This window comes from Hylobates moloch, unplaced genomic scaffold, assembly GCF_009828535.3.
Source record: "Hylobates moloch isolate HMO894 unplaced genomic scaffold, HMol_V3 SCAFFOLD_12, whole genome shotgun sequence".
NCBI classification, from domain to species: Eukaryota; Metazoa; Chordata; class Mammalia; order Primates; family Hylobatidae; genus Hylobates; species Hylobates moloch.
In genome coordinates, this window is record NW_026652287.1 from 14,788,686 (window position 1) to 14,804,721 (window position 16,036).

Consider the following 16,036-nt stretch of genomic DNA (forward strand, 5'->3'; position numbering starts at 1 on the left):
ATAAGCAGTCACCCTCATTCCCTCTTTTCCCCAGACCTGGACAACCCCCAATCCGCATTCTGTCCCTGTGGGTTTGCCTGTTCTGGACACTTCATATGAATGGATCATACAATGTGGGGCTTTTTGTGTCTGGCTTCTTTCACCTGGCTTCATGTTTTTGAGGTTCATCTATATTGAGGCATGTATCAGTAATCCATTCCTTTTAATGGCTGAATAATAGTCCATTCCTTGCATGGATGGACCACAATTTATTTGTTCATCCATCCATCTATATACATTCTTTTTGTGGATCCAGTGTGGCTGTCACAGGCACCGGGCCCTGTAGCACTGTTATGAACAAGTAGTCTGTGAATCTTTATCTCGGGAGTGGGGAAACACCAACCAAACACTCCCATACACAAATATCTTGGACGAAAACCCCTGTAGAAATGCAGAGTGGGGCTGGGCGTGGTGGCTCACATCTATAATCTCAGCACTTTGGGAGGCCGAGGCAGGTGGATCATCTGAGGCCAGCAGTTCAGAACATCCTGGGCAACATGGCAAAACCCTGTTTCTATTAAAAAAAAAAAAATAAATAAATAAATAAGAAATGCAAAAGCGAGGCTGGGCACGGTAGCTCACGTCTGTAATCTCAGCACTTTCGGAGGCTGAGGCGGGTGGATCACCTGAGGCCAGGAGTTCCAGACCATCCTGGCCAACATGGCAAAACTCTGTCTCTATTTGAAAAAAAAAGAAAAGAAAAGAAAAGAAAAAATAAGTAAGAAATGCAAAAGTGAGGCCAGATGCGGTGGCTCACGCCTGTAATGCCAACACTTTGGAAGGCTGAGGCGGGTGGATCACCTGAGTCAGGAGTTCAAGAGCAGCCTGACCAACATGGCAAAACCTTGTCTCTACTAAAAATACAAAAATTAGCGGGGTGTGGTAGCGCATGCCTGTAATCCCAGCTACTTGGGAGGCTGAGGCAGGAGAATTGCTTGAACCTGGGAGGTTGAGGTTGCAGTGAGCCAAGATTGTGCCACTGCACTCCAGCCTGGGCAAAAAGAGCGAAACTCCTTCTCAAAAACAAAAAGAAAAAAGAAAAAGAAATGAGACCCAGGTCCCCAGAAATTTAACACCCAACAGAGGAAGCCTGACTGTTGTCACGCATGAATTTATGCTAGGAGCTATTAGACGCTAACACTAACTGGGGTTGATGCCTCCCTGAGACCCTGGTTCCGCCATCCTTAGAGCCAGCCCAGTGGCGGATCCTGAGTCTGTGATTCAGCCCATGCTCTCCTCTGGTGTTTTGCAGACCCCCCTCCATCAGCTCCCCAGTGCTGGGCACAGATGGCATCAGGATCATTCATGCTGCAGCTTACCTGTCGCTGGGATGGGGGATATCCTGACCCTGACTTCCTGTGGATAGAAGAGCCAGGAGGTGTAATCGTGGGGAAGTCAAAGCTGGGGGTGGAAATGCTGAGCGAGTCCCAGCTGTCGGATGGCAAGAAGTTCAAGTGTGTTACGAACCACATAGTCGGGCCAGAGTCGGGCGCCAGCTGCGTGGTGCAGATCAGTGAGTCTGTTTTGCTTTGTCTTGGGGTTGGAGTTCCCCTGCCTTCCTTTATCCTAGGAGAAGCATTTGAGAGTTCTTCTGAGGAAGAAATCCCTGGATGTCAGAGTGGACTGAGTTCCTTCCCTTTCTTCCTTTCTTTTTCTTTATGTTTCATTTTTTTCAAATTTTAGAGATGCTTAGTTCAAGCTTCTTCATTCTAGTCCAAGCTATTGTCTACTTGACAAATACTAATTGAGCACCTGCTATGTGCCGGGTACAGTTTCTAAGTGCTGAGGATGGAGCAGTGAACAAGACAGATGAGGTTCATCATCTTTTGTGTCTGTCCATTTACTATTGCTGTAAAGGAATACCTGAGGCTGGGTAGTTTATAAAGAAAAAAAATTTTTTTATTATTTTTTGAGGCAGAGTCTCGCTCTGTTGCCCACACTGGAGTGCAGTGGCATGATCTTGGCTCACTGCAACCTCTGCCTCCCAAGTTCAAGCGATTCTCCTGCCTCAGCCTCTTGAGTAGCTGGGACTAGAGGCGTGCACCATCACGCCCACCTAATTTTTGTATTTTTAGTAGAAATGGGGTTTCACCATGTTGGCCACCCTGGTCTCGAACTGACCTCAAGTGATCTACCTGCCTCGGCCTCCTAAAGTGCTGGGATTATAGGTGTGAGCCACTGTGCCTAGCCGAAAATTAGTTTATTTGCTCATAGTTCCGTAGGCTGTGCAAGAAACATGGCACCAGCATCTGCTTGGCTTCTGGTGAGAGCGTCAGGCTGCTTCTGCTCATGACAGAAGGTAAAGGGGAGCCAGCTTATGCAGAGATCCATAGTGAGAGAGGAAGCAGTGAGCTAAGATCACACCACTGCACTCCAGTCTGGGTGACAAAGTGAGACTCCATTTCAAAAAAAAAAATTGTTCATTTCTGAAATTTTCCATTTAATATTTTTGGACTGTAGTCGACTGTGGTAACTGAAACCTCAGAAAGTGAAATCACAGATAAAGGGGACTGGGGCCGGATGTGGTGGCTCACGCCTGTAATCCCAGCACTTTGGGAGACTGAGATGGGCAGATCACCTGAGGTTGGGAGTTTGAGACCAGCCTGGGCAACATGGTGAAACCCTGTCTCTACTAAAAATACAAAAATTAGCCAGGTGTGGTGGCGCATGCCTGTAATCCCAGCTGGGGAGGCTGAGGCAGGAGAATTGCTTGAACCTGGGAGGGAGGCAGAGGTTGCAGTGAGCTGAGATTGCGCCACTGCACTCCAGCCTGGGCAACAGAGCAAAACCTCCATCTCAAAAAAAAAAAAAAGACTACCATAGTTTTCTTGCAGATCTCAGGCGGTGACTTGAATCTCTTTAAACATCTGTCTTTGTTTACCTTCTGATCACCAGGGGGTCCCTCCCTTCTCTCTGAGCCCATGAAGACTTGCTTCGTTGGGGGCAATGTGACACTTACATGCCAGGTGTCTGGGGCCTACCCCCCTGCCAAGATCCTGTGGCTGAGGAACCTTACCCAGCCCAAGGTGGTCATGCAGCCCAGCAGCCGCCATCTCATTACCCAGGATGGCCAGAACTCCACCCTCACCATCCACAACTGCTCCCAGGACCTGGATGAGGGCTACTACGTCTGCCGAGCTGACAGCGCTGTAGGGGTGAGGGAGGTGGAAATCTGGCTGAGTGTGAGAGGTGAGTGGTGGAACTGGGCCTGAAGGAGGAGGGTTCAGAGCTTCAGAGTACCCAGCATCAGCATGAGGACAGCCTGGTGCCTCCCTACACGTGGGTCACTGCCAGCTGGGAGAAGGCATGTCTGCTTGCTTATGACTTGACAAGGTGGCTGGAAGAAATTATTATCCAACCCTAAACTCACTAATATTTGCATAGATAGCAAAAATTACATACTATCTATACACACCAATGAATAGATATCTAGTGTATGTCAGTTGTAAAGCATAACAGCAAAATGAACCCCTAAGAAACGATCATCCCACCGAGGATACAGAATAGTACCAACATGCATTAGGTTACCTGTATGTCTCAGGGCCAGATCTGGAAACAACGATAGGGCTGGGCACGGTGGCTCACGCCTGTAATCCCAGCACTTTGGGAGGCCGAGGCGGGTGGATCACTTGAGGCCAGGAGTTTGAGACCAGCCTGGCCAGTATGGTGAAACCCCATCTTTACTAAAAATACAAAATTACTTGGGAAGCTGAGATGGGCAGATCACCTGAGGTTGGCAGTTTGAGACCATTAGCTGGGCATGGTGGCAGTTGCCTGTAATCCCAGCTACTCGGAAGGCTGAGGCAGAATCGCTTGAATCTGGGAGGCGAAGGTTGCAGTGAGCCGAGATCACGCCACTGCACTTCCGCTTGGGCGACAGAGCGGGAATCCACCTCAAAAAGAAGAAAATAGCAATAGAACTTTAAAAACAGGATGCCTGCTTAAATTTGAGTTTAGAAAAATAAATACTATATATGTCTATACTTCTTTTTATTTTATTTTTTATACAGATGAGGTCACACTGTGTTGACCAGGTTGGTCTTGAACTCCTGTCCTCAAGTGATCCTCCCATCTCAGCCTCCCAAAGTGTTGAGATTGCAAGCATGAGCCACCACACCTGGCCTCTTTCTTTCTTCCCTTCCCTTCTCCCTTTCCCTTTCTCTTCTCCCTTTTCCCTTTCCTATTTTCCTTCTTTTCTTTCCCTCCCCTCCCCTCCTCTTTCTTTCTTTTTTTTTTTTTGAGACGGAGTCTTGCTCGGTCACCCAGGCTGGAGTGCGGTGGTGTGATCTCGGCTCACTGCAGGCTCTGCCTCCCGGGTTCATGCCATTCTCCTGCCTCAGTCTCCTGAGTAGCTGGGACTGCAGGCACCCGCCACCATGCCCAGCTAATTTTTTGTATTTTTAGTAGAGATGGGGTTTCACTGTGTTAGCCAGGATGGTCTTGACCTCCTGACCTTGTGATCCACCCGCCTCGGCCTCCCAAAGTGCTGGGATTACAGGCATGAGCCACCGCGCCTGGCTCTCTTTCTTTTTTTGAGATGGAATTTCACTCTTGTTGCCCAGGCTGGAGTGCAATGGCGCGATCTTGGCTCACCGCAATCCCCGCCTCCCAGGTTCAAGCGATTCTCCTGCCTCAGTCTCCCAAGTAGCTGGGATTACAGACATGCACCACCACGCCTGGCTAATTTTGTATTTTTAGTAGAGACAGGGTTTTACCATGTTGGTCAGGCTGGTCTCGATCTCCCGACTTCAGGTGATCTGCCTGCCTCGGCCTCCCAAAGTGCTGGGATTACAGGCGTGAGCCACCGCACCCAGGCTCTAGTACCAATTCTTAAATAGTGCTTCCTTTGCTCAATACCCTGTCATTTATCAAGTATATTTACGTGTGGACCCCTTCCTGGATCTCTGTTCTGTTCTGTTGATCACTGTGTTTATCATGGCATTGATAACTCTCACACTCTTACTTACCATGGTCTTAGAAATAGTCTCAATGTTTGGTAGACAGAGAGATTTTAACTTTCCATTGTTTGTTCACATCCCCTGCTCCATCTGATCCCCACAAACTCTCTGAGGTTGGGTGACAAAATATTTATCTGGCATTACAGACAGGTCATAAGCCTTACCCAAGGTCAGGAATCAAGATAAGACAAGAACTGGATCCACGCAGAGAAAGGGAAGTGTTGTTCTAATTGCACACATATCTGATGGAAGAATCAATGGTGTGATTTGTCTTTACAGAACCTTTAAATATCGGGGGGATTGTGGGAACCATTGTGAGCCTCCTTCTGCTGGGACTGGCCATTACCTCAGGGCTTCTGTTGTATTACAGCCCTGTGTTCTGCTGGAAAGGTAAGGGCTCCCTGGGTCCTTTAGCTTCTCTTCCAGGCTTTTGAAAAGGTGCGGGGTGGGGAAGGATGGCCCCTGTCATGCTCCCACCTGAAGTTCTGTTCTCTGGGCTTCTTTGCTGGGTCAAGATATACAGTAATAAGTCACCTAAGTACCATCCCGGGACACCCTATCACCTGTCATATTGAGTCAGTTTTCTTATTTGTTCCCCTAGTAAATGTTAGCCCGATTAAGAACCTGTGAGGTTGAAGCGGATGTTACTGGATATTAATGGTTTTTCCTTTCTCTCTTCAGTAGGAAGCACTTTCAGGTGAGTGTTCCCCAGAATCAAACCAAACACCCATTCCCGCATGTCTTCACTTGTTTTGTTCCCTTCCTTTCTTAAGAACAATAATAGCAACTACCATTGAGGACCTACGATGTGCTAGACACTGGTGTAGGGGTTTCATCAGGTATTCTTATAAACCCTTTCATCATCTCCTTAGGGTGGTGGTGACATCTCCATTTTCCAGATAAGGGGATGGAGGCTCAGTGAAGTAATTTCTGCAAGCTCATTCCGGAAGAAAGCAGCAGTGTATTCCTTGAGGTCCAGGTCTAATCAATTCCAAAGTCTGTGTTCTTTTACAACACCAAACCTCAGGGCTGGACACATTGCAGGTCGATCATTGAGACAGAAAGACAATGTGTACATTTTGAGCCAGTCATTCATGCATTTGTTTTATTTAATTTTCTAAAAAGAGCTAAAAGAAATAATCAGTCATGGTCTTACAGTTTTTTTTTCTTTTTTTCTTTTTTTTTTTTTGAGACAGAATCTCTCTCTCTTGCTCAGGCTGGAGTGCAGTGGCGCGATCTCAGCTCACTGCAATCCCTACCTCCCAGGTTGAGGCCATTCTCCTGCCTCAGCCTTCCGAGTAGCTGGGATTACAGGTGCGCACCACCACGCCTGGCTAATTTTTGTATTTTTAGTAGAGACAGGGTTTCACCATGTTGGCCAGGCTAGTCTCGAACTCCTGGCCTCAAGTGATCTGCCCGCCTCAGCCTCCCAAAGTGCTGGGATTACAGGCATGAGCCACTGCACCCAGCCAGTTTTACAGTGTTTTGGAAGACTACTATGAGCATGCCCAGAACCCCCTCTCAAAAGGAAACCCCAGTAGGGGTGAAGGAACCAAATGGAACTTGTGTATTTCATTTCCTAAGGAGATTCTGGGTGGGAGCAGAGTACTCTTCTCTATGATCCTATGGAAAAACAGTTCTTTACCTATTCAAAATGACAGGATATTATTGATCTGGGACCATCTTTCATAGCAAAACATTACCTTTACTGCCCTGAATTGGAGGGCCATTCTCTCAGTAAGTCTGTCATTCCCTGGGCTTATTTCTCACCGGAGGCATCAGTGTGGTATAGTAGCAAAAGGCATTGAGACCATTGGACCTGGGTTCAAATGACAGCTGTGCCATTCCCAAGCCCTGTACCCATAGAAAATCCCTGACCCTTTCTGAGCCTTAAGCTCCTGATTTGTTTCACCAGGGGGCTTGTGAAGATTAAATGACAATGTAACACAGCTCCTCGGGCAGGTGACTGACCTGTGGTGTTCATTCTTTCTTCCTTAAGAAATGCATAGTCCAGGCCGGGTGCAGTGGCTCACGCCTTAATCCTAGCACTCTGGGAGGCTGAGGTAGGCAGATCACCTTGGGTCAGGATTTTGAGACCAGCCTGACCAACATGGAGAAACCCTGTCTCTACTAAAAATACAAAATTAGACGGGGGTCGTGGCGCACATCTGTAATCCCAGCTACTCAGGAGGCGGAGGCAGGAAAATTGCTTGAACCCAGGGGGGCGGAGGTTGCAGTGAGCCGAGATCGCGCCACTGTACTCCGGCCTGGGCAACAAGACTGAAACTCTGTCTGGAAAAAAAAAAAAAAAGTTTGACTGTTTGGCCGGGTGTGGTGACTTATGCCTGTAATCCCAGCACTTTGGGAGGCTGAGGCGGGTGGATCACCTGAGGTTGGGAGTTCGAGACCAGCCTGACCAACATGGAGAAACCCCACCTCTACTAAAAATGCAAAAAATTAGCTGGACATGGTAGACGTGGTGGCGCATGCCTGTAATCCCAGCTACTTGGGAGGTTGAAGCAGGAGAATCGCTTGAACCTGGGAGGCGGAGGTTGCAGTGAGCCAAGATTGTGCCATTGCACTCCAGCCTGGGCAGCAAGAATGAAACTCTGTCTCAAAAAAAAAAAAAAAAAAAAGAGAAAAAAAAAAAAACCAAAAAGAAGAAATGCATAGTCCAGGCTGGGGACGGTGGCTCATGCTTATAATCCCAGCACTCTGGGAGGCCGAGGTGGGTGGATCACTTGAGGCCAGGCATTCGAGACCAGCCTGGCCACATGCTGAAACCACGTCTCTACTAAAAATACAAAAATTAGCCAGATGTGGTGGTGCGTGCCTATAGTCCCAGCTACTTGGGTGGCTGAGGCAGGAGAATTGCTTGCACCCAGGAGGTGGAGGTTGCAGTGAGCCAAGATCACGCCACTGTGCTCCAGCCTGGGCAACAGAGCAAGACTCCATCTCGAAAAAGAAAAAAAAAAAGAAAAGAAAAAGAAATGCATAGTCTGAAATGCAAAGTCTGGCTGGGTAGGCAGCGCTAGTGAGCTGCTGGTAAATAAACTACAGTGTGGACTCTAAATGCAATTCGTTCAGGTCGTTAGTGGGAGGGAGAGGACTTTACCTTTACCTGGGTCTTCCAAAATGAGGAGAGGGAGAGATTTTGGTAAGTAGAGCAGAATGAGGGCATTTCAGAAAAGGAAAAACATTTGTCTACCTGCTGTAAGGGGACATGAAATGGTAGATGCCTGGGACAACATGGTCACCTGCCCAAGGAGCAGGGGAGTAATCAACCCAGCATGAGATACCATCATCTGAAGCAATTTGGCAGCATCTCTGTGGTTACCACACCATCATCTCATTACTTCACCAAGCTGCGTGCATGAGGAATTTTCCATATTACGAATGGGGTTGCAAATAATCTAGTGTTTCCTATTCAGTGAGGGCTGAAGTTGGGAAAAATAAGAAATCTTCTTGATTATTTTTCCCCTTTGGAAATTAGGGGACAAAACATGGATGATGTCATGGTTTTGGTGGATTCAGAAGAGGAAGAGGAGGAGGAGCAGGAAGATGCTGCAGTAGAGGAAGAGGAGGGAGCACATGAGAGAGAGGAGTTGCCAAAAGAAAGACCTAAGCAGGACCACATTCACAGAGTGACCGCCTTGGTAAATGGGAACATAGAACAGATGGGAAATGGATTCCAGGATCTACAAGGTAAGCGCTTTTTCCTTTAACAAACAAACAGAAAACAAACAAAAAAAGGCGCGTTGGCTCACGCCTGTCATCCCAGCACTTTGGGAGGCCAAGGTGGGAAGATCACTTGAGCCCAGAAGTTTGAGACTAGCCTGGGCAACATGGTGAGACTCTGTCTCTACAAAAAAAAAAAAAAAAAAAAAAAAAAAAAAAAGAATGAAAAATTAGCCGGGCATGGTGGTGTGCATCTGTGATCCCAGCTACTTGGGAGGCTGAGGATCGCTTGAGTGTAGGAGGTCCAGGCTGCAGTGAGCTATGATCACGCCACTGCACTCCAGTCTGGGCAGCAGTAGGAAATCTGTCTCAAAAAAAAAAAAAGCCCACAAACCTCTGAACTGCTGCAGTGAGCTTCCCAGCAGGAAATCTCTAAGGGGTGAGTTTGGTTTTTTAAAAGGCTGGGGAAGATAGCTAAACTTTAGTCTAGAACCTGAGACTACTGTCAACTACCAGCATGAAAATCAAATTGACAAACACTTATCAAGGTCCTGGTCTAGGGTAGGCACAATATGGGCATTGTGAGAGAATAGAAAAGAGTGACTGGTAGTGTCTGCATGCAGGAAGCTTTACAAGACCACTTCAGGCCAGGTGCAGTGGCTCATGCCTATAATCCCAGCATTTTGGGAGGCTGAGGCAGGTGGATCATTTGAGGTCAGGGCTTTGAGACCAGGCTGGCCAACATGGTGAGACCCCCATCTCTACTAAAAATACAAAAATTAGCTGGGCCTGGTAGGTGCCTGTAATCCCAGCTACTTGGGAGGCCGAGGCAGGAGAATCACTTGAACCCGGGAGACGGAGGCTGCAGTGAGCCGAGATTGTGCCACTGCACTTCAGCCTGGGTGACAGAGTGAGACTCTGTCTCAAAAAAAAAAAAAAGACCAGTTTAGGGGAACAAACTAAAACCCACAGGGGAAATGGAAACAGGAGCAAGACTGAACCAACATTTTGAGAGAGCAGTAGAGGAGCTGTTGCAGGAAGATATTTGATTAATTGCCTGATAGACAGCATATTTAAAAATTATAGGTGCGGTTGCTCATGCCTGTAATTCCAGCACTTTGGGAAGCCAAAGTGGGCGGATCGCTGGAGCTCAGGAGTTTGAGACCAGCCTTGGGAACATGGCAAAACGTGTCTCTACTAAGAATACAAAAAATTAGCTGGGTATGGTGGCATGTACCTGTAGCCCCAGCTACTTGGGAGGCTGAGGTGGGAGAATCACCTGAGCCTGGGAAGTCGAGGCTGCAGTGAGCTGAGATCGTGCCACTGCACCAAAAATTACAGGACCTCAGAGAAAGATAAGAGCCTGGAGAGGTGCGCCGGTTAGGGGAAGCTTTGTGGAAGAGGTGGACAAGAAGCAAGGTGTTAGGACGGCTGAGTTGGAATAAGCAGAAAGGAGAGAGGGTGTTTCAGGTGAGGGGAGGGGTGTGAGCCGAGGACATGAAGGGTGGCTGGTATCAAGCACGCCTAGAGGTTTTGAATGTAGAAAACAGGTGAAAAGGGGAAAACACACCCTACCTTCTTCTCCACGAGATCCCATTCTGTGGCTCACCAGGAAAGGACTAGAAATCACTGAGTTGACGACTGATAGTGGAAATAGAATCACACTCTGACTACAAAGCATTGGGTTATTTCCCCCCCTGTGCAGATGACAGCAGTGAGGAGCAAAGTGACATTGTTCAAGAAGAAGACAGGCCAGTCTGAAGAAGAGGATGGTCCATGGTTGTCTTGCTCCAAAAGCTTGGAAAGCTACATTGAAGACGAGCTCTTCATTCAGCTTTGACTCAACCTGCACCCCTGGCGGGGGCTGGCACTAACAACATTTGGGTCTCAGCAAAAAACAAAACCAAGCACACACATCTTTCCTTCCATGTATTGAAAAACATTGGTTTGATTTGCTCTAGTTTTCCCAATGATGTTTAAAAGCTTTGAGAAGGAAAGCTGCTTCGGTGTCTGAGGTGCCACTTCTGCTGTGAATCCTGGCTTTATCCAGGTTGATCTACTGTGATAGATGCTGATTTAGAGGGAGCAGAGGTCAGGGAAGCACTGGGTCTTGGTGCCTTTTGCCACCTTTTTTTTTTTTTTTTTTTTTTTTTTTGAGACGGAGTCTCCCTCTGTTGCCCAGGCTGGAGTGCAATGGCATGATCTCGGCTCACCACAACTTCTGCCTCCCGGGTTCAAGCAATTCTCCTGCCTCAGCCACGCCACCTTGCAAATATCAGCTCCTTGGAACAGGTGAAGTTCCAGGTACCAATGTCAATCAGAGGAAGGCAGTTTGGTTCAGGCTTTGGAGTTAGAAACACCTGAAGTTGAATCTGGGCTCTGTTGCTTCCTTCTTTCATGGGCTAGAGCATGACTCTTTACCTCTCTCGGCCTCAATTTCCTCACCTGTAAAATAGATGAGGAAATCGCTCACTTATTGTTGTCTCGTTCTGAAAGCTTGGAAAGCTACATTGAAGATGAGCTCTTCATTCAGCTTTGATTCGACCTGTACCCCTAGTGGGGGCTTGCACTGGCAACATTTGGGTCTCAGCAAAAAAACCAAGCACACACATCTTTCCTTCCATTTATTGAAAAACATCTTTGTAAGATCCATTCATTGAAAAACATAATCCATTTATTGAAAAATATCTTTGTAAGATTACCTGCTAAGTATGAAAATCTGACTTGAATTTGTACCCTTTAATGTTGCGTATCTGCTCTAGTGGGCAGGACCTAGGGCTTAAAGGGAGACTTCCTTTCTCCAATTCTAAGAACTGGGACTCTAAAATGAGAAGCTGGTTGTCTGAAGTAACCCTGCAGGTGTGGTTGGGGAAGGTCTGTTTTCTTGGATGAAGGAACTAAACTAGGCATATCAGAGCACTGTCTTAACCAGTTTTATTTCCCTGGAGATAGAATTCTTTTAAAAAGAGTTAGGGAGCTGGTAATAGGAAGTGCCTTTCATTATAACTACATTTTGCAGAGCTTCATATTTATACACAAGCCTCCTAGGTGATACACTATTAGCTTGCAGACTTTCCTATGCTTCATTTCTCCTGTTGCTTTCAAAGAAGGCAGGAGACACGTTTAATAACAGAGTATCTGGTGATAAGAATTGCTTGGGCAAACCAGCTCATCTGGACTGTTTCTCAGTCTTGGAAATGGGAAGAGGAAAACTTGTTTCCTTCCTGCTTCTTAAGGATATTCTGAGGGTACGCTGATCAATAACACTAAATTTGGAATGAAAATACCATGTGATGAGTTTAGCCTGCTGATGCTTCCAGTAGATCCTTGTATAGTTTCAAGATTTAAGTTTTCTGATTTCATATAAATTTCTTAAAGTCAAGGACCTTATAAGGGTGCAATGGATGTTTGCTAAATATGAAAAACTGACTTGAATTTGGACTCTTTAATGTTGCGTATCTGCTCTAGTGGGCAGGACCTAGGGCTTAAAGGGGAACTTCCTTTCTCCAATTCTAGGAACTGGGACTAGAGAAGCTGGTTGTCTGAAGTAACCCTGCAGGTGTGGTTGGGGAAGGTCTGTTTTCCTGGATGAAGGGATTAAACTAAGCAAATCACTAGAAGTATGCCCTGTCCTCTGCTCAGAACATTGGGGAGCTCAAGAGTGGGCTGCAATGTGCACCCCTCAGGAATAGCTGTGAATTGCAGTTCTACTGGCTTTTTGCTTTTTGTCTTTTGCTGCAAGGTACCCCACGTACTTAACCATTCTCAACAGTGTAAATCAGGGTCATTTTAGAATGAGATACTCAGCTTGCTTCTAAAGTCACTGAATTACTGAGTGAGTCTCTCCTTTCGAGTCTTTGGCAACCAAATTCCAGAACTGAAGAATCTACTACTCAGAGGCAACAAGATTAAAAGAAAACACAAAAACTGTTGAGGTGAAAAAAAAAACCCTAGCAGAGAATGTTTAGTAGGATCACTGGGATATTTTCCACAACTTCCTCTTCCTCTTGCACACACATCTGTTGATAGGAAATATTTGAGGGTTTTTCCACTACCAAATGGGAGCTTCATGGTCCTGGTGCCAAACACTATAAATGTTTGACCAGCTGAGCTGTGACTGCCATCACACATCTGAGTCCTGTGTGCACATTAATATCCAGGGTCAGGTAAAATCCAGGTCTTCAAGTTTTAAGGATATTTTGAAGAATTCGGGCTTCTTTAAGATGATCCATGCCCAAATCCACAAGCTTGTTGACAGTGGATTACAGTTTGTGTGGCAAAGTCCAAGTTGTTACACTGTGCTTTAAAAAAAATCTTATCTCTCAGGCTGGAGTGCAGTGGCGCCATCTCGGCTCACTGCAAGCTCCGCCTCCCGGGTTCACGCCATTCTCCTGCCTCAGCCTCTCCGAGTAGCTGGGACTACGGGCGCCCGCCACCATGCCCGGCTAATATTTTTTGTATTTTTAGTAGAGACGGGGTTTCACCGTGGTCTCGATCTCCTGATCTCGTGATCCGCCCGCCTCGGCCTCCCAAAGTGCTGGGATTACAAGCATGAGCCACCACGCCCAGCCCTGCATGTATTGTTAACTTAGAGACCATGAGATCTATTTATCAGGACCAGGAAGATAAACACTTCAGGTCCATTGCAACTGACTTTTTTGTTTTTCTCAAAACCTGGTGGACCCTGGGAAGGGGGCCTCCACAATTCTGTGGCTTTGATATTAGCTCCAATTCTCACAAGCACATACAAGCCCCATAATTGCTGCAGGAAAACACAAGATGGAAAATTGCAATAACCCATGCACTGAGACTTAGAAAATCATCCTTACTAGGTAAAATGTATTATGACGCAGTAAGTGCCACCTGATATTTCTCACGTTGGGACTGGCCAGGAACTGCTGCAAAGAAAAATAAGCAGCTCCTTCTCCATTATTTACATTTTAAGATGTGGTGGGGGGAGGTTGGGAGAAATTAGTTCTGAGGTTATCATATGCATTTTTTAAAAGATAATGGAATAAAGCTATTTTTAAGTAAGTGCTTTTGTGATCTTGATTGAGACCTGATTAGTAAATTGAAAGACTTGGAAAAACGAACTTGCCAAAAAAAAATTTTTTTTTTTACTGGCTTTTTAAAAATTGGTAACAATATTCTTCTCCTCACCTCAGCCCCGCTTCTTTTTTTTTTTTTTTTTCTCTCGAGACGGAGTCTCGCTCTATTGCCCAGGCTGGAGTGCAATGGCAAGATCTCAGCTCACTGCAACCTCCGCCTCCTGGGTTCAAGTGATTCTCCTGCCTCAGTCTCCCGAGTAGCTGGGTTTACAGTTGCCTGCCACCACGCCCAGCTAATTTTTGTATTTTTAATAGAGGTTGGGTTTGGCCATATCGGCCAGGCTGGTCTCAAACTCCTGACCTCAGGTGATCTGCCCGCCTTGGCCTCCCAAAGTGCGGGGATTACAGGCATGAGCCATTGCGCCCTGTGCCCTTGCCCTTTTATTCTTTTCCATGACGTGTACATAAAAATGAGGCCTGTGAGATTCCAGGAATCGAAGGTATTTGGGAGACAAAAAAACGGAGACTCAGAAAATTAGAGAAGAGAAAAATGGGAGGGGGGAGGCTGGACAATAAAACGGGGGTCCTCAGGAGGCAGGAAATTAGCGATTAAATGGGAGCAGAGGTGGAGCAGGCCAACACTGGTGCCAGAGATAAAAGTGGAGGCCCAGAAAAAGGGGTGCGCTGGGCCGTTTTTAAAATTGGGAAACATAAAAAATACCCAGTGGAAAATGAAGGGTGAGAACGGGGCATGCTAAAGTTAAAATGGGCGGCGAGAAAGGGACAGGCAGCCAGCGGAAAAGGGGGAGACTGAGAAACTGGCAGGTTAAAAAAAAAACCGGCCAAGCGGGGTGAACAGGATTGTAACCCAGGAGGCCAAACGGGACACAGGAAGGTCGTACCCAGGGCTCATAAAACAGGGGCCTGGGTAAAAAACCCAAAACATTAAAACGGAGAGACCATGGTGAAAAAGAACACGGGAACCTCAGTTACCGTAGAAAACATAGGTTGCCTTAGAAAGCAAAGAAGTTTAAAATGGAACCACTGCGATGCGGAGCTCTGGGACCAGTGACCAGGAAATGGAGAGGGCACTTGGAGGGAAGTGAAGAAAGGCGGGGAGAAAGGAACGAGAGGCGGGAGAGTGACTTGAATGAAGCTGACACCAAGAACCGAGGGAAGAGCTTGGGCCCAAAGCAGGAAAGGGAAGCGCTCGAGTTGGGGGTAAGGGAAGGCATTTTGGGGACAATGAGCTGAGCTCAGTAAGAAATCCCCAAGCCACTGACCCTACTGGGGACCGGACAACTAAGAAATGGGGTCTTTCAGGCATGAAAATTCTCCATGATGACTCCTGCCCTGGCCCTGGAATGTTAGCAAGGGGGCGTCTGACCCAAGCGAGCCATTTCTTGAGGCTATACAGGTAGACAGGGAGAGCAGGTTTCTCAGGGGGACGGGGACAGGCGAGGCTGTCGCAGTAGGTAGTTAAGGGGACAGTCTTCTTCCGAATCGCTCCTGCCCCGTTTTTTATCTCGTTCCCACCCCCACTCCGGTTTTCACCCTGCCCTCCTCTCCCCACCGCCCCATTTTCTCCTCACTTCCCTCTCCCATTACCGGAGCCATTGAGTAGCCCCCCTCGTTTTACCCTAGCCTTGACCCTCGCCGCACCTCTCAATTCTTACGTCCTCCCCAACCCCCAGCACCCGGTTATTACACCTTCCTTCCACCCCCTCCCCATTTTCCCCTAAGCCCATCTCTCCCCCAGGTTTCTTCTCGGCCAGTGTTCCCTCCACCCTATTTCTCCCGCCCCTATTTTTACTCGTTCCCCCCTCATCGGGCTTTGCATAGCTCCATTTTCACCTGCCCTTCCCCTCGACTTCGCTTCAGCCCCTTTGGTTCCCCTTCCCCCCACCGCCCTCAGTCCTACTCTCTCCGTTTTCCCCGGATCGCCGCTTCCCCCGCTTGGTTTTTCCCTCGGCCCGGCTCTACCCACTCTCCAACACCCCCTTTTCCCCTGAGCCGGCTTCCCCTGCTCCGGTTTCTATCGCTCCCCTTTCCCCGGTTTCCCTCAGCCCTGTCCACCTCCCTCCCTTCCCCGTTTTTATCCGGCGCTAGTTCCCCTCAGGACCCCGCACAACCCCTGGGTTTTATCCCGTTCGCGCCCCACCCAGTTTCCGCTCAGCTCCCCCCACCCCTGCCCCATTTTTATCTGGTTCGCGCGTCTTCCCCGCCCCCGTTTCCCCTCAGCAACCCCTCGGCTTTTATCCAGTCAGCGTACCGCCCCCCCGATTTTCCATCTTTTCCCTCAACTGCCCCCCC

General features: G+C 47.6%; 2 protein-coding genes across 5 annotated transcripts in view; both read left to right on the forward strand.

Annotated features, from left to right (window-relative positions):
- The window catches only part of VSIG10 (V-set and immunoglobulin domain containing 10), a 36,715-nt gene extending 22,635 nt beyond the window's left edge, over positions 1-14,080 (forward strand). The window contains exons 4-9 of one of the 4 annotated variants that reach the window (XM_058424899.1): positions 1,292-1,552; positions 2,935-3,228; positions 5,277-5,387; positions 5,679-5,694; positions 8,491-8,702; positions 10,381-14,080. In XM_058424899.1, the coding sequence (XP_058280882.1) occupies positions 1,292-1,552; positions 2,935-3,228; positions 5,277-5,387; positions 5,679-5,694; positions 8,491-8,702; positions 10,381-10,436 (950 nt within the window). In that variant the 3' untranslated portion in view covers positions 10,437-14,080. Of the gene's footprint in view, positions 1-1,291; positions 1,553-2,934; positions 3,229-5,276; positions 5,406-5,598; positions 5,695-8,490; positions 8,703-10,380 lie in introns of those variants that run through there. The other 3 variants (XR_009208882.1, XR_009208883.1, XM_058424900.1) reach the window with 3 other exon arrangements.
- An 845-nt stretch (positions 14,081-14,925) lies between these two features.
- WSB2 (WD repeat and SOCS box containing 2) overlaps positions 14,926-16,036 on the forward strand; it is a 34,683-nt gene continuing 33,572 nt past the window's right edge. Inside the window, exon 1 of the mRNA XM_032168560.2 lies at positions 14,926-14,944. The gene's annotated coding sequence lies outside the window, so the exon portion shown is untranslated. The remainder of the gene's footprint in view (positions 14,945-16,036) is intronic.